Source organism: Dryobates pubescens, chromosome 1 (genome assembly GCF_014839835.1).
Source record: "Dryobates pubescens isolate bDryPub1 chromosome 1, bDryPub1.pri, whole genome shotgun sequence".
In the NCBI taxonomy this organism is placed as follows: Eukaryota; Metazoa; Chordata; class Aves; order Piciformes; family Picidae; genus Dryobates; species Dryobates pubescens.
The window spans coordinates 45,183,034-45,205,921 of NC_071612.1; the positions used below are offsets into that span (position 1 = coordinate 45,183,034).

At 49.8% G+C, this 22,888-nt stretch overlaps 1 protein-coding gene across 9 annotated transcripts in view; it reads right to left on the bottom strand.

Annotated features, from left to right (window-relative positions):
- Window positions 1–1,028: 1,028 nt before the first annotated feature.
- Window positions 1,029–22,888, bottom strand: part of EPHA5 (EPH receptor A5) — a 218,403-nt gene continuing 196,543 nt past the window's right edge. For 7 of the 9 annotated variants that reach the window (XM_054164860.1, XM_054164854.1, XM_054164841.1 and 4 more), the window contains 4 exons: window positions 21,790–21,939; window positions 15,186–15,379; window positions 9,644–9,799; window positions 1,029–1,749 (listed from right to left, as the gene is read on the bottom strand). In XM_054164860.1, coding sequence (XP_054020835.1) covers window positions 1,644–1,749; window positions 9,644–9,799; window positions 15,186–15,379; window positions 21,790–21,939 — 606 coding nt within the window. In that variant the 3' untranslated portion in view covers window positions 1,029–1,643. Of the gene's footprint in view, window positions 1,750–9,281; window positions 9,800–15,185; window positions 15,380–21,789; window positions 21,940–22,888 lie in introns of those variants that run through there. The other 2 variants (XM_054164837.1, XM_054164846.1) reach the window with 2 other exon arrangements.

Sequence of the window (22,888 nt, forward strand, 5' to 3'; positions counted from 1 at the left end):
CTTCTGTTTAGCCCACAGACCTGTGTGGAACAGGCTGCTCAGGGAGGTAGTTGAGACCCCATTCCTGGAGATACTCAAGGTGAGGCTGGACAAGGCTCTGAGCAACCTGATCTAGTGGAGAATGCCCCTGCTCACTGCAGCGGGGTGGGACTGGATGACCTTTGGAGGTTCCTTCCAAACCAAACCATTCTATGGTTCTATGATTCTGTGCTGTGTCAGGGCCTCTGTGATCTTTAGCTTTGCAATTAGCCCTGTCTCTTGCTCTGATGAGATGCTGGATGCAGGTCCCCCATCCCAAGTGTCTGTGTGGGTTGGTGGGTTGCTTTCTGGCATCTCCCACCCCGAGGAGAAGCTGCCATGTTTTTCCATGTCTGTGCTGTCTTCTCAGGGAGGTGGTGGAAGGGACCTTAAAGATCATCCAGTTCCAACCCCCCTGCCATGGGCAGGGACACTTCCCCCTAGACCAGGTTGCTCAAGGCCTCATTCAAACTGGCCTTGAACACTTCCAGGGAGGGGGCATAGAGGCCTCTTCCAACCGAAACAATTCCATGATTCCACCTGATCCATGGAACCAAACCTCCTGCAGGCTTCAGACGTTGCTTAAAGCAAACTGCAGAGAAAACAAAAAATAATATAACAAAACAGCCCAAACCAAATCAAAATAAACAGAGCATGGCAGTAACACAAAAGAGAGACAAACCAAAGAGAAGGGGACCAAAAGAAAAAGAAATATATAAGCCAAACCAAGGAAAGAGCCCAGGACTTATAGTTGATGTGTAGGAAACTGTACAGTATATACATCTTCACCATGAATGTCCTCCCAGAAAAGCAAACACAGGGCAGGGGGGAGTGTGTGCAAAAAACCCCAAACAAAACCAACCAACCAACCAAAAAACCCCAACCCTATATTAGCTTTGCCACCCTGGAGCAAGCAACATGTTTACACACCAGCCTCTGGAACTTCATGCTGTGTAACAGCATTTATTATTATTTTCCATCCCTCCCCCCCCTCCCCACCCCCCCTCCTCTTTCCTTTACATTTACAAAACAACATCTCTATGGAGAAATACTCTAATCAATATTGCTCTTCAAGACACTCCTGGAGACACCTCTGACTCCAAGCTGAAACTCCAGTAAACTGCAGCTTGTGTTGGAGCCTGGCGGGTGGATGGCCACAAAACTCCTCTGCTCGAGGCAGTCCTTGGAAGCATGACCGTGTGCTGCTGCAGTTCAGGATGGAAAGGTGCTATGCATATTTATAGCTCTCTCTCTCTCCCTCTTGATACAGCTATCTCCCAGCTCGTGGTGGGAAGGCTTCTGGTTGTCCTTGCTGAAGCTTAAGAGATGGGTTCACCTCACGGGACAGCAGATTCGTTTCCATGTTCCATGCATCTTACATCAACGTCAGGAAAATGAGGACACAAAGAAGGAGGAAAAAAAAGGGAAACCTTTTTGAAGTCAAACACTGCTTTAGAAACACTGAGGCAGAAGCCAAGGTCTTTCTTTCAGTTGTAGAAAGCACTGCATTTCCCTTTTTTTCTCTTTTTTTTTCTCTTATTTTTTTTTTCTAGTCAAAATAAATCTCAGGGCTAGTGTACAAAGTGCAGGACCGACCCACGCCAGGAAGTGACTTTAAAACCCAGTTACAACGGCACCATCCCATTCACCAACTGGACCTTCATCTCTTGAAGGCTGCTCATTATCTTCTTCTGGTGACCAACAAGTGTCACTCCCAGCCGCCTCAAATCCCTGTGGGAGAAAGCAGACGTTGGTTCCAGGGCCTGCCCGGGCAGACGCCACCGCGCACACCGCTGCTGGCGCCGCCGCCGCTGCCAGCGCCTACCTCTGGCCACCGGCAGCTCCCAGGAAGGCTGCAGAGGGACTGCTCATCAGGGTGTCTAGAGACAGGACAAGGGGGAATGGGTTGAAGCTGAGGGAGAGCAGGGTTAGGCTGGAGCTTAGGAAGAAGTTCTTCAGCACGAGGATGGTGAGGCTCTGGAACAGGTTGCCCGGGGAGGTTGTGGGTGCCTCCTCCCTGGAGGTCTTTAAGGCCAGGTTGGATGAGGCCTTGAGCAGCCAAAGTCTAGCTGAGAGGTGTTCCCTGCCCAGGGTGAGGAGGTTGGAGTAGATGGTCCCTGAGGTCCCTTCCAACCTAAGCCATTCCATGAACCTATGAAATTTAATTTCCCCCATATTTTCGTGGGGTTTTTTCTTAATGCTTGACACCATCTCAGGTAGGTGACATGATCTGGCTGAGATCACTGGCCAAGGAGACAAGCTGGGCAGCAAAGTGTCAGCATCACCTTTGGCCAAGGACTCTGCTAGGTGTAATAAGTCCTATTTCCAAGAGAAAAAGCCACCTAAGAAAGGCTGTGTTACAGTTCTCTTCTCCTGGGAGAGGCTGGTGGTTGATCTCAGATATGAGTAAGTGAGGGGTGAGGTCAATCCATGCTTCCTGCCTTTTCAGACTAGGCAAAGGCAAAAGGCACACAAAGAGCAATTCAAGAGCCAGCTCCTAGAGAGAGTTCTACAGCAAAGACCTCCAGCATGGGCCACCACCCCAATGACCCCCTCAAGCCAACAAGAATTGGCAATATTCCCTCTAGGTCTTTGCAAATCTTCCTGTAAACCCACATTTGATGTTATTATTTTTCAGGGGGGTGTGAATTACCCAAGTCAAAGGCATTTGTGTTGAGTCTGTCTACTGGGCTGCCACAAGGGAAATCTGCTGCCCTGTGTACACGACTTTAGGAGCAAGGTCTCCACTGCAAGCCAGCAGGACGTGGCCTCCTCAAGCACAGAGCTGCTTTTTGGAGCTCTCAGAACGAGGATGGTGCATGCAAGGGCTGACAATCAATAGCAACACCCAGGAGCACAACCGTCATCTAAGACACAATGGAAACCTGGCCTAAGCTCACAGTAGGGCTGCACACTGGGCTGGAGGTGGACAGGTGCAATGACCACCAAAGCACTTTCACAGGCTCACAGACTGCTTTGGTTTGGAAGAGACCTTCAAAGGTCCTCTTGTCCAACCCCCCTGCACTCTGCAGGGACACCCCCAACTAGAGCAGGCTGACCAGGGACACATCAAGTCTGATCTTGAATGTCTCCAGGGATGGGGCCTCAACCACATCCCTGGGCAGCCTCTTCCAGTATTTCACCACTCCCATCGTGCAGAACTTCCTCCTGATGTCCAAACTAAGTCTCCCCTGCTCCAGTTTCTAACCATTGCCCCTCATCCTATCACCACAGGCCCTTCTAAACAGTCCCTCCCCAGCCTTTCTGTAGGTCCCCTTCAGATATTGAAATGTAGCTCTAAGGTCTCCCCAAAGCCTTCTCTTTTCCAGGCTAAATAACACCAGCTCTCCCAGCCTGTCCTCATAGCAGAGGTTCTCCAGCCCTCTGATCATCTTTATGGGCTCCTCTGGACCCTTTCCACCAAGTCCATGTCTCTCTTGTTCTGGGGGCCCCATAGCTGGACACAGCACTGCAGGTGAGGTCTTACCAGAGTAGAGCAGAGGGGCAGAATCACCTCTCTCCATCTGCTGGCCACACTGCTTTTGATACATCCCAGGCTACCATTTGCATTCTGGGCTGCAAGTCCCCATTGCTGGCTCATGTCCAGCTTCTCACTCACCAGCACCCCCAAGTCCTTCTCTGCAGGGCTGCTCTCAATCTCACCATCCCCCAGCCTGGATTGATATCAACAACTTTGCACTTTGCCTTATTGAACCTCATGAAATGAGGTTCATGTAATATTTTCCATGAGGTTTCATGCAGGTGCTTCTCTCTCAGCAGCTTCATGTTCTGGACAGAGACTGCTGTGTGAATAGAATCAACTGCCCCTGTCCCTAAACCACACTGTTCTGAATAAAAAGCAATCCTGAGCCAATATTGATAGGTTGACATGTAAGCCAGAGGAAGTCAGAAGTTAGACCTGTTGTCCTCCAAGGACTGTCACCTTTTCAGCCTTTTGATTTGGAAAGCAGCAGATTTTCTGCCTCAGGCTGAACCCTTCATTTCCTCATCACTCCCTTTTTCAGGGAAGTACCTCATCAGAGGGGAAATCACAACAGAAGGGGAACAGAGCAAGGGAGGTCAGCCAGACACAGCAGCAATGCTCCTTACCTGGCTACTGCAGCTGCAGAAGGTGGCTACCTTCTCAGGAGGGGACACACACTTTCATTTCTGCCTCCACTGACTTGTGAAACTACTTCAGCAAGCCACCTTAATAATGACAGCAAATGTGGTGCTGCTGTTGTTACATGCAATTTATTTTATGTACACAGCACAGCTGGAAGTTCACGCCAAAGAAAACCACAGAACAACCCCAGAACCCCAACCCAGTACAGGACCTAATTTTCAGAAGAGCCAACATCCATCTTCCCCCTGCTGAGTGCTGCTCTGCTGGCATTTTCTTTCTGAAAATTCAGCTTTTTTTAACTCTCTGGGTTTTTTTTAATCCCCCTTCCTTTTCTCCAGATATTGAAAAGTGCAAGCTGAGCTCTTTGGAAAACTCAGCACCACAGACTTGGCCCAGATGGATCATTTCTGATACACTTACATGTTATGCCCACCAAAAAAAAAATAAATAGCCTGAAACCACGAGAAAGGCATCACACACAGCTCCACCAGGCTAATAAAAACTCCTCTTCTCACTGCACAGCTCTTTTCTGCCTCTGAGTAGCTCCCTCAACTCAATAGCGTGGAGGAGCAGCTCATTGATTTACAAGAGAGCAAGAAGAAAAAGGAGTTTCTGGTTTCAATCCATTAGCTGCTCGCCAGGGGATCCAGTCTATTACTACTTTTTTAATATAAAATCTTCTCCAGTGTGGAGCTGCCAGCCAAAAGCACAGGGACTCCCCAAAGAGGGGGACAAAAACCCTACCATGGGGGTCTTTCACCTCCACAGACAGACCAGAAGACAGCAGCACCTGTACGCTCACCTAGTATGCAATACGCAGCTTTAATCCAAAGCTGCCCTGCACATTGCAAAAGGCAGCAAGAAGAACTCCCAAAGCCCTCCCATGGAATGCTGGAGGTTTAAGTCCCATTTTCCAAGTGTGACTTGAAGCACATTGCATGGTCCCACACATCCAGCACTGAAGGGCATAAGCCAAACCAGGTGTACAGACCAGCCCCTTTAAGCACAAAACCCCCCCAGAATAAATCAACCCCTGTGCCAAAGGGCTGCTAAACCACTGTTCTGCACCTCCAGTCCAGAGCTGCCTGGCTCATGTCACTGCAGCCAACTAGTCATGTCACTGTGCTTAGCTCCACAGAGGAGCTCTGTGTGGCCATCTACTGGGGCTTTGCAAAGCAAAAGAAATCAGACAGAAATGCTTCTCAATGATGATCAATATCTAAAGGGTGAAGGTCAAAAGCATAGGTCCAGGCTCTTTCCAGTGGTGGCCAGTGACAGGACAAGGGGCACAAACTGGACCCAATAGGTTCCACTTGAACCTCAGAATAAAACTTCTTCATTTTGAGGGTGCCAGAGCCCTGGACCAGGCTGCCCAGGGAGGCTGTGGAGTCTCCTTCACTGGAGACTTTCAAAACCCAGCTGGACACATCCCTGTGCAACCTGATCTAGGCGAGCCTGCTTCAGCAGGGGTGTTGAACTGGATGATCTCTGGAGGTCTCTTCCAACCCCTACCATGCTGAGATTCTTTGATTTTTGCAATTTCCTGCAAGAAAAGGCACAGCTAAGAGCTGGGGTGGTGAGGGCAAGACACCTGTGATCAGGATCCAGGCTGCACCTTGCAGTGTAAGTGACCTGCTCCCTCAGTGCTGGGTGTTGTGTGCATGCTTGTGGCAGCAGCACAGGAGCTCCCCTGGGCCATGCAGTTATGTGCAGCCGTGTGCTGTCTCCCTGCTTCAAAACACTTGACCCCCTCTGGCAGTAAACCCCCTCTGCTTTTCATTTCAGGGAGAAGTCTCCCCTTTTCCATTCTCTTTCATTCACCCAGGGCTCAGGGTGGAAGCAGGCAGGACTGTGAGTCATTTGCCACCACAGTGCTAGGAGGCTGATGAAAGCTGACAACAAAGTCCAGGAAGTAAAGGGGAAAATTGGAGTGGGCTCCCCCCAGACATCCTGTGCACAGCTGCAGCATGCTGCTCCCTTACCGCCGCCTCGCACGAGAGCCAACTGCAATGTGCCAAGGACAGCCAGGTATCCCCCTCTTCCCTGCAGCCTCCTCCATTCATAAGGCTTGAATTCAGGGTCTCCATGTTGCAAGAAGTAGGTTTAAAACATTTTATTTACAAACAGAGCTACTTACACACCATGGACCAGTTTGTCACACACAGTGTCGACTCGGACTGGATTGCCACATAAGACGCAGACCCCACCCGCACAAGTCATGCAAGCAAAAGGGTTAGGGTCCTGAAAGACCTCCAGGGCTGGCAGCCATCAGCCTACCACAGATAGTGTGCATTTCAGCTCCCATCCAGGTCAGATTTCACCACTCTTCTTCACGTGGTGGAACTCTACAAATGACCTATGCAGACTGGGACTACTCAGAGAGTTAGTTAGTTGTCAGTTTGAACGAGGGGAAAGAAGAAGAATGAACTCAAAAGACCTTCAGAAGATGCCAAAGGGAGAGGAATGCCCTTGCCAGGGACTTCTGCATAAAATGAAGACCTGGTAAAAAATATTTGTTAAGAGTTGACCTGCTCTCATTCATTATTCCCACCCTACTTGGCCCTAAGAATTGGCTTGTTGAACAGCAAACAGAGTATTCCAATCTCAGGACTGAGATTTCAGGTTCAGAATAAGCATCCAGAGCAGGTGAACTCTTAAACTGCTCTGCATCCAGTGCCAGCTTACAATAAATAAATATTTTATTTTAGAAGAAGAAGGGAGGGGGGGAGGGAGTACAATGCAAAGCAACACAGCACAGAGTATTACAAATATTCAGAGCTCTTCATCTAAGAACAAACAACAGGGGCTCCTGAGATTCACTGAGTACAGAGCTTTCAAAAGGTGTGTAAGTCCACATGGTTAGGAAGTGGTCCAGCCAAGGTTCAGACTGGAACTCATGTCATGGATCTAACTATTCTGCAGTATTGTCCTGGTATGGTTTTTCTTGCAGTGGATTGAAAGAGCTCCAGACACACTCAAAGTCACTAGGTGGTCCACAAGTTTAAAGAGCAGGTCTGGTCCACTGGAAAAGTTGCCTTCAAGTCTGATATCCAGTTGGAAAGAGGGGGTGGAGGGTGAGGCTCCACTTTTCACAGGGTGATTCATCCCTTTGCAAGAATTACAGCTAAAGGTAGACATCACTGAATACACACACACACACACACATTTTCTGCAGGACGTTTGCTAAAGCAGGCAGAGCTTGGGGCAAGTATATATTCACTGACCTGGGGAAAATCTTCACTGATCTGGGGCAAATCTTCACTGACTTGGGGAAAACATTGACAGATCTGGGGCTATATTCCCTGACTTGCAGCAAATATACACTGGTTTTAGCTTTTTTAAGCTATTTTCATTCCAAAATCCATTCACTAACACCACTCTTGTCTGCAATAACACATGAAGCCATTCAGTGAAGGCAGCAGAGTGCTGTGAGCAGGATTTTCCTGTGGGTGCCAAAGTTGGGGGAATTAAAAGAGCCCCTGCCAATGCTGAACATCTACCACCTCAGCTAGGTCCACAAGATGGGTGCCCACAGCCACCAGTCGCATCAGCATGATGCCAATCCCTCCTACAGCACCACCAATTTTTTTTTTCCTAGTAGATTTTAGGAATTCTTTACATTCATAGAATCAGAGAACATCTCATGCTGGAAGGGACCTCAGAAATCATCTACTTCAACTCCCCTGCCATGGCCAGGAACGCCTCTCAACTGGACTCTGCTGCTCAAGGCCTCATCCAACCTGGCCTTGAACACCTCCAGGGACAAGACATCCACAACCTCCCTGGGCAACCTGTTCCAGACTCTCACCACCCTCCTACTGAAGAACTTCTTCCTAAGATCCAGTCTAACCCTGCTCTGCCTCAGCTTCAAACCATTCCCTCTTATCCTGCCTCTAGACACCCTGATGAAAAGTCCCTCTGCAACCTTCCTGGAGGATCCCTTCAGGTATTGGCAGGCAGCTCTAATGTCCCCCTGGAGGCTTCTCTTCTCCAGGCTGAATTATCCCAGCTCCCTCAGCCTGTCCCCATAGCAGAGGTGCTCCAGCCCTTGGATCATCTTTGTGGCCCTCCTCTGGACTCTCTCCAACAGCTCTGTGTCCTCCTTATGCTGGGGACACCAGAACTGGACACAATACTCAAGGTGGGGTCTCACATCATTGGTCTAAATGAAGCCCTGAAAGCTGGTGCTTCTGGGCATTGCCATATCAGAGTAGATGAGGAACCATGGAGTCCTCAAAAGCCAAAGTAACATGGCATGTCATTGCAGGACTTGGCTGGGACATCATATGTAAGGGTCCCAGGCACCCAAGAAAGCATCTAGGTGGGAATTCATGCACTCTGACTACCTTGACAGCTGCTGGAGGGGATTGAATCCCTAGCTCATGGTTTTCATGTTAATGTCTGAAGATAGACTGGATGAGTCCAGGTGTAAGGGACAGATATTGGTGGTGTGAATGGAGCAAATAAAACCTGAGTGAAAGCAGATAACACACCTGGACTCCCTCCATGCATGTAACACAAAACTGAACTCCATGGAGATGCCACTGACCTGCAGCAGGTGCAGAGGATAAGCTCCAGAGCAAGCCCTGAAGCAGGCAGGAGAAATGCTGCAGCTCTGGGGGGATTTCTCTTGTTTCATCCCTAATGCTGAGGACCAGTTCTGTATGTGCACTGATGATCTGTGTGTGGTTGGATGAGCCACAGCCTTCTCCAAAGCGTCACCTGCTCTAATGCCTGCAGTAAACCAAGCTCAGACTAACCCATCTAGAAAGGCAGGCTTGAGGCAACTCAGAGTAAGTAGCAGAAGAACAACCATAATTACACAAGCAAGGAAGGCAATTAAAGGTGGAGCAGAGCAGATCAGCAGCCTCCAAGGCCTTTACCACGTCATCTGAGCACTGTCACCCCAACTGCAGTCACAGCCATGTGCAAAAAACCAAGGGCACCTTCAGAAGGAAGACACTCAGCCAGGAAGCCTGTCCCCTGGACCTCTGTGGTTTGCTGCTGCTCTTCTGCTGCCATCAGCTGTACCTAAGCTGGTTTTTGTTCATGTTGAATGATACTTCCAGGCCTTACTGGGCTTGGTTGTGTCCAGATCAACTGGGACCCCAGCTGATCTGGTGTCCAGCTGGTATAACTCAGTGGGGACTCCAGCTCTTAACACATTTAGCGGTAGGGTGAGGGTTTCTTTTACTTGTTGGCAACCCCAAATAATCAAATGCTCTTAGAGAGATGATGGCCTGACAATTATTCCAACTCAAGCATGAATTTCTACAAGGAGAGGAGCCAATGTCCTGGCTGCCCACGCAGCGACCCTGGGTTTTAGTCTTGCCTGCTCTTGGTATCAATACAGAAGCAAGAAGAGAAACTGCTGACTGCAAACACAGGGCCATGGTTTCCCCTTCTGCAGCCTCACCCCTCTGAATTTTTTGCATGGTTTGTCTTCCTCCACTCTGCAATTCCAACCAACCAGGTGAAAATGATCCAGGCACTACTCACTCTAGGGTCACCTGAGCCACAGCGTCCATGGAACTGTATCCGTTCTCCATGAAGATCTCCGTGTACCGGCCCATTTTGATGGCTTCCAGCCACTCTCCCACCGACCTGTAGGCACTGCTCCCCACTGGACTGTGCTCTACCAGCAGATTGGACACCCTAAAGGCAAGCAGAGACACAGAAGGTGTCGAGTCATACTCAAAGGGACTCAGTTGCCCACACTTTTAGAAGGTGGAGCTGATTCTCTCACTGTGTTTTCAGTGACTGATGCAGCCTAAAAGCCTCCCAGGAGGCTTGGTGGGGAACTTCAACATCTCTGCTATGAGGAAAGGCTGAGAGACCTGGGGCTGTTTGGTCTGGAGAGGGGAAGGCTGAGAGGGGATGTTATCAATGTCTACAAACACCTGAGGAAGACAAGAAGGGGCTCTTTTCAGTGGTGTCCTGTGATAAGACAAGGGACAAAAGGTACACGTTGCAACACAGAAGGTTCCACCTCAACATGAGTAGAAACTTCTTTGGTGTGAGGGTTTGGAACCCTGGAGCAGGCTGCCCAGAGAGGTTGTGGAGTCTCACTCTGGAGACTTTCAAGACCTATCTGGATGTGTTCCTGTGTGACCTGCTCTAGGTGATCCTGCTTTGGCAGGGAGGCTGGACTGGAGGAACTCTTGAGGTCCCTTCCAACCCCTACCATTCTATGATTCTATACCACCTTGCCTGTAACTTCACTCACTTTTGAGCTAGTTCCTGGTATTTCTGATCCTTACTGCAAGCAGAAGAGGACTACTGCCTGTTCTCATTAGCAGGCTCCTCTTCCATCAGGTTCCCCAGTTAGTCTTACTTCAAAGCCTTTGGTTTCACTTCTCCTGCCTTGTTTTCCACCTCCTCCTTTAAAGCTCCTAATTAACTTAGGACAGTCCAAAGCCCAAATTGCATTTCCCAGCAGAGGCCATCAATGTCAGGCTGTTGCCAATACTTCAGGAGCCAACTGGATGGGGATTTTGAATTACAGACTCATAGCAGAATTGAATTACAGAGTCATAGCTCAGGCTGGAAGGGACCTCAGAGACCAACTACTCCAACCCCCCTGCCGTGGACAGGGACACCTCTCAACTGGACTCTACTGCTCAAGACCTCATCCAACCTGCCCTTGAACACCCACAGGGAGGAAGGATCCAACAAACTCTCTGGGCAGCCTATTAAGTGTCACCACCCTTGTACTGAAGAACTTCTTCCTAAGATCCAGTCTAACCCTGTTCTCCCTCAGCTGCAAACCATTCCCCCTTGTCCTGTCTCTAGACACCCTGATGAAAAGTCCCTCTGCAGCCTTCCTGGAGGATCCCTTCAGGTTTTGGAAGGCAGCTCTAAGGTCCCCCCAGAGTCTTCTTTTCTCCAGGCAGAACAACCCCAGCTTCCTCAGCCTGTCCTCTTAGCAAAGGTGCTCCAGCCCTTGGATCATCTTTGTGGCCTCCCCTGTACTCACTCCAACAGCTCTGTGTCCTTCTTATGCTGGGGACTCTAGAAATGCATCACAGAATCATAGAATCATACTATCATAGAATCACAGAATCATAGAATGCAGTCTTAGATGCAATATTGGAGATGAGGTCTCAGCAGAGCAGAGTAAAGGGGCAGAATCCCCTCTCTCACCCTGCTGGCCACACTCCTCTTGCTGCAGCCCAGCCCCCAGCTGCCTTCTGGGCTGCATGAGGGCACTGCTGGCTTTTTTTTTTTTGGTTGGTTATTTTTTGGCCATGTGGGCAGCATCTGGAGAGCCCTGCAGAGAGCAGCAACGCTCTAAACACTCCATCGTTGAAACCAGAGGTAGAGTCCAGCTCCCACATCCTGGTTCAAGCCCTTGCAGCCTCAATTGCTACCTGCTCAGTGATGCCATGCACGGAAGCAGCAGCTCAGGGAAATAATAACCCTTCAGCACAGCAGAAACACCACTGCAGTGCCTGGCACAAGCAACTTGAGCCACAGACAGGTCTACCACCCTACTAATGATGTGCAAAGAGCAAAGGGGGCCTGTGCAAGGTCAGCACAAGAAAAGAAAAGAAGTTTGTCCTTTCCTTTGTAAATCACAACATGCAACACACATAAGCCTTGCATAAAAATTACTACCACAGGTTAACCACCCCCCTGTTTTCTAGATTAGCTTCTGATGGTAAGGATCACATCTGAAAGACTTCCTACAGCACTGAGAGCTTTGAACTGCTGGAGTAGTCCAGAGGAGGTCACAAAGGTGATCAGAGGGCTGGACCACCTCCCCTATGGGGACAGGCTGGGAGAGTTGGGGCTGTTCAGCCTGGAGAAGAAAGGGCTCCAGCAGGACCTTAGAGCAGCCTTCCAGTACCTGAAGTGGGCTACAGGAGAGCTGGGGAGGGACTCTTGACAAGGGATCGCAGCGGCAGGACAAGGGGCAATGGCTTTGAGCTGGAAGAGGGGAGACTGAGGCTGGAGATTAGGAAGAAATTCTTTCCAGTGAGGGTGGTGAGACACTGGAACCAGTTGCCCAGGGAGGTTGTGGATACCTCCTCCGTGGAGGTGTTCAAGATCAGGTTGGCTGAGGCCTTGGGCAACCTGGTTTAGAGGAAGGTGTCCCTGCCCATGGCAGGGGGGTTGGAACCAGATGATCTTTAAGGTCCCTTCCAACCCAAACCATCCAATGAATCTATGATTCTATAGCACTTTAAGAATCTTCATATGTTTTATGAGCACATTAGGATTATTTGTTTATTTAATGGCAAGGCTGAAGGGCCCAATAAAATGTGAATACTTGCAGTACCCAGCAGATAATGGCTTCCCATAACATTTTATACACATGAGGAATTCAAAACTCCTAAGTAATCATAATAAGAAGTGGATTTTCCATCACTGATGTCAGGAGGCACCTACTGATATGCAGAAGCTGTAATGTAGAGAGTGACTTTTTCCCTTATTTGCATTAATGAGAATTTCCATAAAGAACACATTAGACAGAACCCTTCCATCCTTTACAGCTGCTCTGCACTCAAATTATGACTCCTTTAGAATTGCTGTGGTCTGTGCAGGGCAATCCATGATGCCTAGAAACACTGTCCCAAAGCCTGTCAGTTCAGCTGCTCCATCCATATGGAAAACACCCACAGCAGCTCTGAATTGCCTGAGCCTGTTGGTAGAATAAAACATCAGCAAAGTGCTCAGCTGCTCACAGAAGTGGTTTGCTGCCTGCTTTTCTCTTTTCTCTAGAATCCAGGCTGGGGGATGAGGAGACTGCAAGCAGCCCTGTAGAGAAGGACTTTGGCAGTGCTGATGGGTCAGAAGCTGCACATGAGCCAGCAATGGGCATTTGCAGCTCTGGAAGCCAATGGCAGCCTAAGCTGCATCAAAAGTTGGTGGAGAGAGATGATTCTGTCCTTCTGTTCTGCTCTGGTGAGTCCTAACCTGCAGTGCTGTGTCCAGCTCTGGGCTCACCAACACAGGAGACATGGATGTGCTGGAGTGGGTCCAGAGGAGGCCATAAAGATGAGCAGCAGACTGGAGCACCTCTGCTCTGTTCTGCTCTGGCGAGTCCTAACCTGCAGTGCTGTGTCCAGCTCTGGGCTCACCAACACAGGAGACATGGATGTGCTGGAGTGGGTCCAGAGGAGGCCATAAAGATGAGCAGCAGACTGGAGCACCTCTGCTATGAAGACAGGGGGATGTTCACCAAATTAGAAAGAAGGCTCTGGGGGGACCTACAGGAAGGCTGGGGAGAGGCTGTAGCAATAGGATGAGGGGCAATGGTTTGAAACTGGAGCAGGGTAGATTTAGGTTGGACCTCAGGAGGGTGGTGAAACACTGGAACATGATGCCCAGGGATGTGGTTGAGGCTCTCTCCCTAGAGACATTCAAAATCAGGATCAATGTGGCCTCTTCTAGTTGGAGGTGCTTGCAGGGGCACTGGACAAGGTGACCTTTGAGAATCCCTTCCAACCCAATACAATTTGTGCAGCTCTGAAAGAGTGCATGAAACTGCCAGATAAAAAGCCTGGAAAAGGCCTCTTCTGAGATGAAAGTAAAAGAGAACCATCCCATATTTCTTGCTATCATCAACCTTCTCCTGCAGGTTTGCTGGACTGACGTTACATCTGATTGCTAATAGAAGTCATTTGTTGTTCTTCAGATGGGAAATGAGGCATAGAAAATAGTCTGAGGAGTCAGATCTGTCTTGTATTTGAAAACCAACAGAGATCTGATCTTTCTGCACAAGGACAGGCCAGCACAGGGATGTGAGGTCCTGCTGCAAGATGGGGTGAGATGGCTCACATGAGGCTGTGCAAGACTCACTTGGAAAGTGTGGAGATCATAGCACCACAGAATGGTTTGGGTTGGAAGGGATCTTGAAAATCATCCAGTTACAACCACCCTACCATGGGCAGGGGCACCTCCCACTACACCAGGGTGCTCAAGGCCTCATCCAACCTGGCCTTGAACACCGCCAGGGAGGGGGCATCCACAAACCAAACTGGGCAACCTGTTCCAGAGTCTCACCACCCTCACTGGAAAGAATTTCTTCCTAATCTCCAGTCTAAATGTACCTTTCTGCTTTGGTCCACAGCACCAGTCTAACTTCAACTTACATTCCTCTCAATCCTGTCCAAGGAAAACAAAGTGCCTTGCTTTGACTCCTCTGAGAATAACCTCCTCTAAAGCACCTCTTTCTGTGTTAGTTGTGGAATATAGAATCATAGAATGGTTTGAGTTGGAAGGGACCTCCAAAGTTCATCCCTCAGCCTGTCCTCCACTGCCATCAGTGGAGCACTGATGATTTATATTCTTCTGTCATTCATGATCTTACAGAGACTGAGTGACCCCAACACTAGAACTCACTAAAATAATAAAGCCCCTGTACTTGGCACTAGTGAGGCCACACCTTGAGTCCTGGGTTCAGTTTTGGGCCCCTCACTCCGGGAAGGACATTGAGGGGCTGGAGAAGCTCCAGAGAAGGGCAAGGAAGCTGGGGAAGGGTCTGGAGAACAGGTCTGGTGAGCAGCAGCTGAGAGACCTGGGGGTATTTAGTATGGAGAGGAGGAGGCTGAGGGAAGACCTCATTGCTCTCCACAACTGCCTGAAAGGAGGTTGGAGTGACATGGGGGTTGGTCTCTTCTCCCTAGTATCAGTATCGGGTTATAGAAGGAGAGGAAATGGCCTGAAATTGTGCCAGGGGAGGTTTAGGTTGGAGATTAGGGAAAATTTCTTTGCTGCAAGAGTGGTCAGGCATTGAAACAGGCTGCCCAGGGAGTCACCACCTCTGGAGGTGCTCAAGAAAGGTGTGGATACGGCACTTTGGGACATGGTTTAATGGCCATGGTGGTGTTGGGTTGATGGTTGGACTGGATGATCTTAGAGGGCTTTTCCAGCCCCCACAATTCCACGATTCTCTGGTTCCGTGACATAACAAAGCTGGAGGAACATCCACCCCCAGAGGTGCATGGGCTAAATAACAAGCAGTCACTGGCCCTCAGGGCTGGGTTACTCAGACACCAATCTGACTTGGAGAGCTGTCTGTGGCCCCAGTGCGTACCTGCTGGACGCATTCACCAAGGTCTTCAGGCTGCTGGGGTTCCGGATGAGCTTGTCCAGCATGCTGACGATGTCGTCGAACTTGGGCCGGCTGTTGCGGTCCTTCTGCCAGCAGTCGAGCATCAGCTGGTAGAGAGCAGCAGGGCAGTCCATGGGACTCGGCAGGCGGTAGCCTTCCTCCACAGCTTTAATCACCTACAGGACACAAAACACCATTCTGATGCATTCCTCTCAGCTTGTCTTCCAAATGCAAACTGGCTTCAACAGAGAGCTGTGTGACCAGCAAGGAGATCCCACCACCCCCCCAGCTCAGCACGCAGGCGGCAAAGCAAGTCGAGCCCCACTGTCTTTTGTAGTTTCTACAGGATGGGTGGAATACGTGAAGTTTCAGTGCTGCAAAATGACTCCAGCCAGCCAAGGCACTGCTGCAACCACAGGGGACAAGACTACCAGCATGCACCTAATCAAAGCTCAGCTGAGGTCTGTAGGTTATCACAAAATGGTGAGGGTTGGAAGGGACCTTTGAAGATCATCAAGTCTAAGCCCCTGCTGCCAAGGCAGGGTCACCTAAAGAAGGTCATACAGGAATACATCCTGGTGGGTTTTGAATGTCTCCAGAGATAGAAACTCCACCACCTCTCTGGGCAGCCTGCTCCAGGGCTCCACCACCCTTAAATTAAAGAAGCTCCTCCTCATCTTTAGATGGAACTTCTTATATTCAAGTTAGTGCCCATTACCCCTTGTTCTGTCACTGGGCACCACTGAACAAAGCTTGGTCCCACCCTCCTGACACCCACCCTTGAAGTACTGATCAGCGTTGATAAGATCCCCCCTCAGGCTGTTCTTCTCCAGACTCAAAAGCCCAAATTCTCTCAGTCTTTCCTCATCAGAGAGATGTTCCTGTCCTCTCAGCATCTTTGTTGACCTTTTCCATACCCTCTCCAGCAGGTCCCTGTCCTTCTTGAACTGGGGAGTCCAGAACTGGACACAATACTCCAGATGTGGTCTCACCAGGGCAGAGTAAAGGGTGAGGATGGATTGAATACATAAATTTTTGGTCACTGCAAAATGATTCTGGCCAGCCAAGGCACTGCTGCAATGAGCTTGCACTTAAAGCTCAGCTGAGGTCTGTAAGTTGTCACAGAATGGCAAGGGTTGGAAGGGACCTCTGGAGATCCAATCCCCCTGCTAAAGCAAAGACACCTAGATCAGGTTGCCCAGGAATGCATCCAGGTGGGTTTTGAAAGTCTCCAGGAAAAAAAAACTCCACAGCCTCTCTGGGCAGCCTGCTCCAGGGCTCTGGCTCCCTCACAGCATGGCAGTTTTCCTTATGTTTAAGTGAATATAGAGAGAAGGAAACTCCTCAGCCCACAGAAAGTGGCCTACAGGGTTTTCTGGTATCTTCTTTCAGCTCACTAGTTTTGTTTATTCAGAAGTTGGCTTCTTTTTAAATGAAAAGGCGTGTGCTAGACCACAAATTTGTATTATAGTAATCAAAGCCTGCCTGCATTTCAGAGGGGCCTCTGAGCACTAATTGATGGATTGCTTCAAGGCAGAAGCAGAGGAACCAGCTCATATATCATTCAGTACTGTCTGGGGCCTGGCGCTCCTTAGCGTGGCCACATTTCTGCCAGGAATTGGAAACATCAGCCCAAGAAGATGGAAATTAAAACCAAGGCAGGTTTTGGCACTGCTTCCAAATCAAAACCATCCATGGGTCTATATCCAAAATGAATGGTATGCTGACATGCTGCCTGCCCTCTTAGAATCATGGAATGCTAGTGGTTGGAAGGGACCACCACAGACCATCCAGTCCAACACCCCTTCCAGAGCAGGATCACCCCTGCAGGGCAGGTCACACAGGGATGCATCCAGTCTTGAAAGTCTCCAGTGAAGGAGACTCCACAACCTCCCTGGGCAGCCTGCTTCAGGGTTCCAGCACCCGCACTGTAAAGAAGTTTCTCCTGATATTAAGGTGGAACCTCCTGGGTTCCAGTTTCAGCCCTTTGCCCATTGTCCTATCACAGGACACTACTGAAAAGAGCCTGGCCCCTTCTTGGCACCCACCCTTCAGACATTTGTAAACATTGATCAGATCCCCTCTCAGCCTTCTCTTCTCCAGGCTAATCAGCCCCAGGTCTCTCAGCCTTTCCTCACCACACAGATGTTCCAGTCCTTTCAGCATCCTCGTAGCCTCCACTGGACTCTTTCCAATATTTCCCTGTCCCTGTGGGACTGGGCATCCCAGAACTGGACACAATGCTCTAGGTGTGCCTCACCAGGGCAGAGTATAGGAGAAAGAGAACCTCCCTAGACCTGCTGAACACACATCTCTTGATACACACCAGGATGCCATTGGACCTCTTGGCCAGGATGGCAGATGGCCAAGCCATGGATAAATTCTTGTTCACCAGGACTCCAAAGTCCTTCACCATGGAGCTCTTGAAATGCAGAAATTAATAAACAGGGGCAGAATTGAAGGGAGCAACTTGTCTGAGGCAGATTTACAGCAAGGCACCAAGCCCAGCAGCTGCCATTTTGAACCATTACATTTTCCAGGAGAAGGTAGCTTGAGTTTCAAGCCACATGGGGATGTGCCTGTGCCAAGAGACTCTCAGCAGCACATCTTCACACACTCCACTCCCAAGACTCCTTGACCAAAAGGAGCTGGAAGCAGTTATTTGCTTTGTGGAAAACCACAGCATTTCACTCTTGGGAGTCCCAAGGATCTGCTCAGATGCCTTTCATTCTGAGCAGTGTCTGTGGCCAACACAGAAGTGGTTTTCTAGATCTTTAGTTCCTAGATGAGCAGTAAAGGAAGAACTACGTCAGCCTGGAGCTGCATTTCAGAAGGCTCCAAAATGCAGGGCTACACAGGTCCCTTTCAGATTGTCACCCACTTTTTGCCAAGTGCAAGACTCCCAGGAAACAGAATGGTTTGTGTTGAGAGAGACCTTAAAGATCATCTAGTTCCAACTTCCCTCCCATAGGCAGGGACACCTCCTACAAGACCAAGCTGCTCAAGGGTCCTTCCAACCTGACCTTGAACACTTTCAGGACCTCCATGTCTCTGGGCAACCTGTTCAAGTGCCTCACCACCCTCAGGGGCAAGATGTCCAATCTAAACATAGCTTCTTCCAGTTTGAAGCCATCACCCCTCATCCTGTCATTCCATGCCTTTGTCAAAAGTTCCTCCCCAGCTCTCCTGTAGCCCCCTTCAGGTACTGAAGGGCTGCTCTAATGTCTCAGAGCCTTCTCTTCTCCAGGCTGAACAGCCCCAACTCTCTCAGCCTGTCCCCACAGGAGGGTTTCTCCAGCCTCTGATCATCTTTCTGGCCTCCCCTGGACCTGTTCCAACATGTCCCTCTTGTGTTGGGCTGGACACAGCACTGCAGGTGGGGCCTCAGCACAGTGGGGTAGAGGGGCCGAATCCCCTCCCTCCACCTGCTGCCCATGCTGCTTTGGATACATCCCAGGACATGGTTGTTTTCTGGGCTGGTGGTGCACACTGCTGACTTATGTTGGGCTTCTCATCACCCAGCAGCTCCAGGTCCTTCTCCTCAGCACTACTTTCTATCTATTCTCCACCCTGCTTGGATCTGTGCTTGGGATTGCCCCAACCCAGATTCATTGTTTTGCACTTGGCTTTGTTGAACTTCACGAGGTTGGCACTGGCCCACTTCTCAGCAGTAGCAGGAACCTCAAACTCCCTAAAGATGTATGGGGTAGAGAAGAGGCTAGGCAAGGCTTTGTAATCCTCTCTAAGGGCAGCAAGCATATCTGAAGATCTGTCCCACAAGACCTGCAGTCCTTTGGAACCCATGTGAGATCTCATCTGTTGGTGGAGCACTTGCACTTCTCTCCACCTAACCTGTGCTTGCAAGGTACAGCCTGGATTTTTGCTCTCAGCATAAAAAACCCAGCCCCACCAGGCTATGCTACCTCCAATTTCTGTTGTTCACATCATGAATTTCAGATCAAATTTGCAGCTGTCCTATGAGAAAATAAGCAAACAAATAACAACAAGAAAACCCCAAACAACAAAGCAAGAAAAAGCCCCAGTGTGGCACAGCCAGGAGAACAACATTTGCCATGTCCACGTCTGTATTTATAACAACAATGGATCATCCTCCAGCTGTAGAAGCAAGAAAATAGGAGCAAGACGAGGAGCAGACCATCTGGCACCAGCTCAGAATATCTGAACTCCATCTGCAGTGGGGTTATGGATGTTTGATATTCCTGGCAGTAACATCACAATCAATAGTGTTAACTCAATTTACAGGATGTTCTTCGTTCTGGCCATCCAAGGTAAATGGTATCATAACATTCTGACGAGCTGGGGGGCTGAAACACCCTCTGAAGGTGCCTTCTGGGGTCTGGCAATAAGAGGAGCAAAAAAGCTTTCACTGAAAGGGTTCTTAAAGACAGGAGCAGGCTGCCCAGGGAGGCGGTTGAATCCCCGTCCCTGGAGGTGTTTCAGAGAGGCAGAGATGTGGTGCTGAGGACCATGGTTTAGCACCAGCCTTGGGAAAGTTAGGTAACCATAGAATCATAGAATGGCTTAGGTTGGAAGGGACCTCAGAGACTCATGGAGTTACAGATTGCATTGGGTTGAAAGGGACCCTCAGAGATCATCTTGTCCAACCACCCTGCCATGGGCAGGGACTCCTCTCAACTAGACTTGGTTGCCCAAGGCCTCATCCATCCTGGCCTTGAACACCTCCAGGAAGGAGGCAGCCACAACCTCCCTGGGCAGCCTATTTCAGAGTCTCACTCTGGGCAAGAGATCCTAACTCCTTCTGGCCTCAAAGCTGAGGTCAGGACGGAGACTGTCCCTTCAGGCATCTGTGCTACAAAGGATGGCCTTGGGGTGGGGGACTCAGGCAAACACTGGTGCCCAGGAGCAAGGGGACACAACTCAAAGGGTGCTGTACAAACAAAGTGTGAGAGCTCGCCTTGGCACAGGCTTACAAGATGCTCACGGCAGGAGCAAAATGATGCTCCTGAGGTCAGCAATGAAGAGCAACCAAGAGGCAGCTCTCTGGACTGCTGTCACTAGATCAAACCACCCAGCTTTTGTGCAGGGAGAACAAAGCCCCTGCCATTGCTCCCCTGAGTTTCTGCAGGGGTTTGAACATGCAATTGAAATGCTGCCAGCTGATCAGCATCTATTCCCTGGCAGCCCTTGGTCATTAAGCAGAGGAGGAACAGGCTCCAGCTCTAACAACATTAGTGAAGCTCCAGCAGCCTGGGAAAGAGGGAAGCAGCTTGCCTCCATGCAGACACATTTCCCCCTGTGCACAACCTGTTCTGGGCTGCTGCTGCAAACACCAGAGCAGCAAATAGGAGGATTGTTTGTGCCTGGCATGGGGGAGACAAAGTCATGTTTTCTACAGTGGCTCCCCCTGCCTTGCCCCATCCCTGCCTCACAGAATCACAGAATGTTAGGTGTTGGAAGGGACCTCCAGAGGTCATTGAGTCCCTGCCAGAGTAGGATCACCCAGGACATGTCACACAGGAACACATCAAGGTGGGTTTTGTGGGTTTCTCCAGAGAAGGAGACTCCACAACCTCTCTGTGCAGCCTGTTCCAGGGCTCCAGCACCCTCACACCAAAGACGTTTCCCCTCATGTTGAGGTGGATCCTCCTGTGCTCCAGCTTGTACCTGTTGTTCTTTGTCCTATCACTGGACACCACTGAAAAGAGCCTGGCCTTCTTGTTGCCACTCACCACTCAGATATTTATAGACATGATAAGATCTCTTCTCAGCCTTCTCCAGGCTAAACAGCCCCAGGTCTCTCAGCCTCTCCTCATCAGGCAGATGTTCCAGTCCCTTCAGCATCCTTGTAGCTGTCCATTTGACTCTCTCCAACAGATCCCTATCTCTTTTGAACTGGGGAGCCCAGAACTGGACACAGTATTTCAGGTGTGGCCTCACCAGGGCAAAGTATAGCGAGAGGATAACCTCCCTAGACCTGTTGGACGCTTTTCTTGATGTACCCCAGGATGCCATTGGCCCTCTTGGCCACAAGGGCACATTGCTGTCCCATAGAGAATTTGCTGTCCACCAGGACTCTAAGGTCCTTCTCCATGGAGCTGCTTTCCAGCAGGACAACCCCTAACCTGTACTGATGCCTGCTGTTGTTCCTTCCCAGCTGCAGGACTCTGCACTTGTCGTTGTTGAACCTCATGAGGTTCTCCTTCACCCAGCTCTCCAGCCTGTCCAGGTCTCACTGGAGGGCAGGACAGCCTGACAGGGTGTTAGCCACCAAACCCAGTTTGGTACCATCAGTGAACTTGCTGAGAGTCCACTCAATGCCCTCATCCAGGTTATTGATGAAGATACTGAACAAAACTGGGCTCAGCACTGGTCCCTGGGGAACAATGTTGGCCACAGGCCTTCAACTGGACTCTACACACAACCCTCTGAGCTCTGTTGTTGAGCCAGTTTCCAACCCACCGAAGGGTCCAATCATCTAACCCGCTGGTCTTGAGGTCACCTACAGTGAGGTTTATAGGAGCCAGCATCAAAAGCCTCCCTGGCTGCAGAAATTCTCCAAGTGTTCCCAAGTCCCCTCAGGCAACAGCTCCCCTAACATGCTTACATCTTGGTTTGTCATCTCCCAGTAGGGCCTCTCTCCGTAGGACATCACCTCCCACATCACAATGCCATAGCTCCAGACGTCGCTGGCTGAGGTGAACTTGCGGAAGGCAATAGCTTCGGGTGCTGTCCATCGGATTGGGATCTTCCCTCCCTAAAAGGAGAGGAAAAAGAAGAGTAACATAAATCAAACCCAAAACCAGATTGCAGAGGAAGGGAGACAATCAGGGAATCACAGATCGGTTTTAGTTGGAAAAGGTCTCTAAGACCATCAAGTCCAACCACTGACCTAACACCACCATTAAACCATGTTCCAAAGTGCCATGTCCAAACATTTCTTGAACATCATATAAGAGTTTGGGTTGGAAGAGACCTTTAAAAGTCATCTAGCCCACCCATCCCATAGTCAGCAGGGCCATGGAATCATAGACATGGAATCATAAAATGGCTTGGGCTGGAAGGGACCTGCAAGATCATCTTGTTTGAAACCCCCTGCCATGGGCAGGGACACCTCCCTCTAGACCAGGTTGCTCAAGGCCTTGAACACCTCAGGGAATGGGCATCCACAATGTCCCTAATATGCAATTCCCCCTGCAATTCCATTAACATCCTCAGGAGCTATCTTCCTGCATCACTCTGCAAGGTTTTTGATGAAGACACTCAAGTGTCCTCATGTGTGTCAGCCCACCTCATGAGAGCGAACATCACTCCACCAACAGAGGCCTTCTCGTGGGCACACAGTTAAAGGAGATGCTGTGTGGCTACCTGCTCAACTCCAGACAAGCCATTTGTCACTTTTCATGTCCAATCATCCTCCCCTTTCAGGAAAACTTCTGCAATTAAGAACAAACACCTCAGTTTGTGCAAACATGACATCCTGGTCACCAAACTGGAAAAGCATGAATTTGAGGGGTGACCACTGGCTGGATAAGGAATTGGCTGGATGGCTGCACTCAGAGAGCTGTTGTCAATGGCTCGATGTCCAAAGGGAAACCAGTGATGAGTGGCATCCTTCAGGGAGCAATTCTGTTTAACATCTCTGTTAGAGACATGGGCAGTGGGGTTGAGGCATTCTCAGCAGGTCTGAGATGCCATCAAGCTGT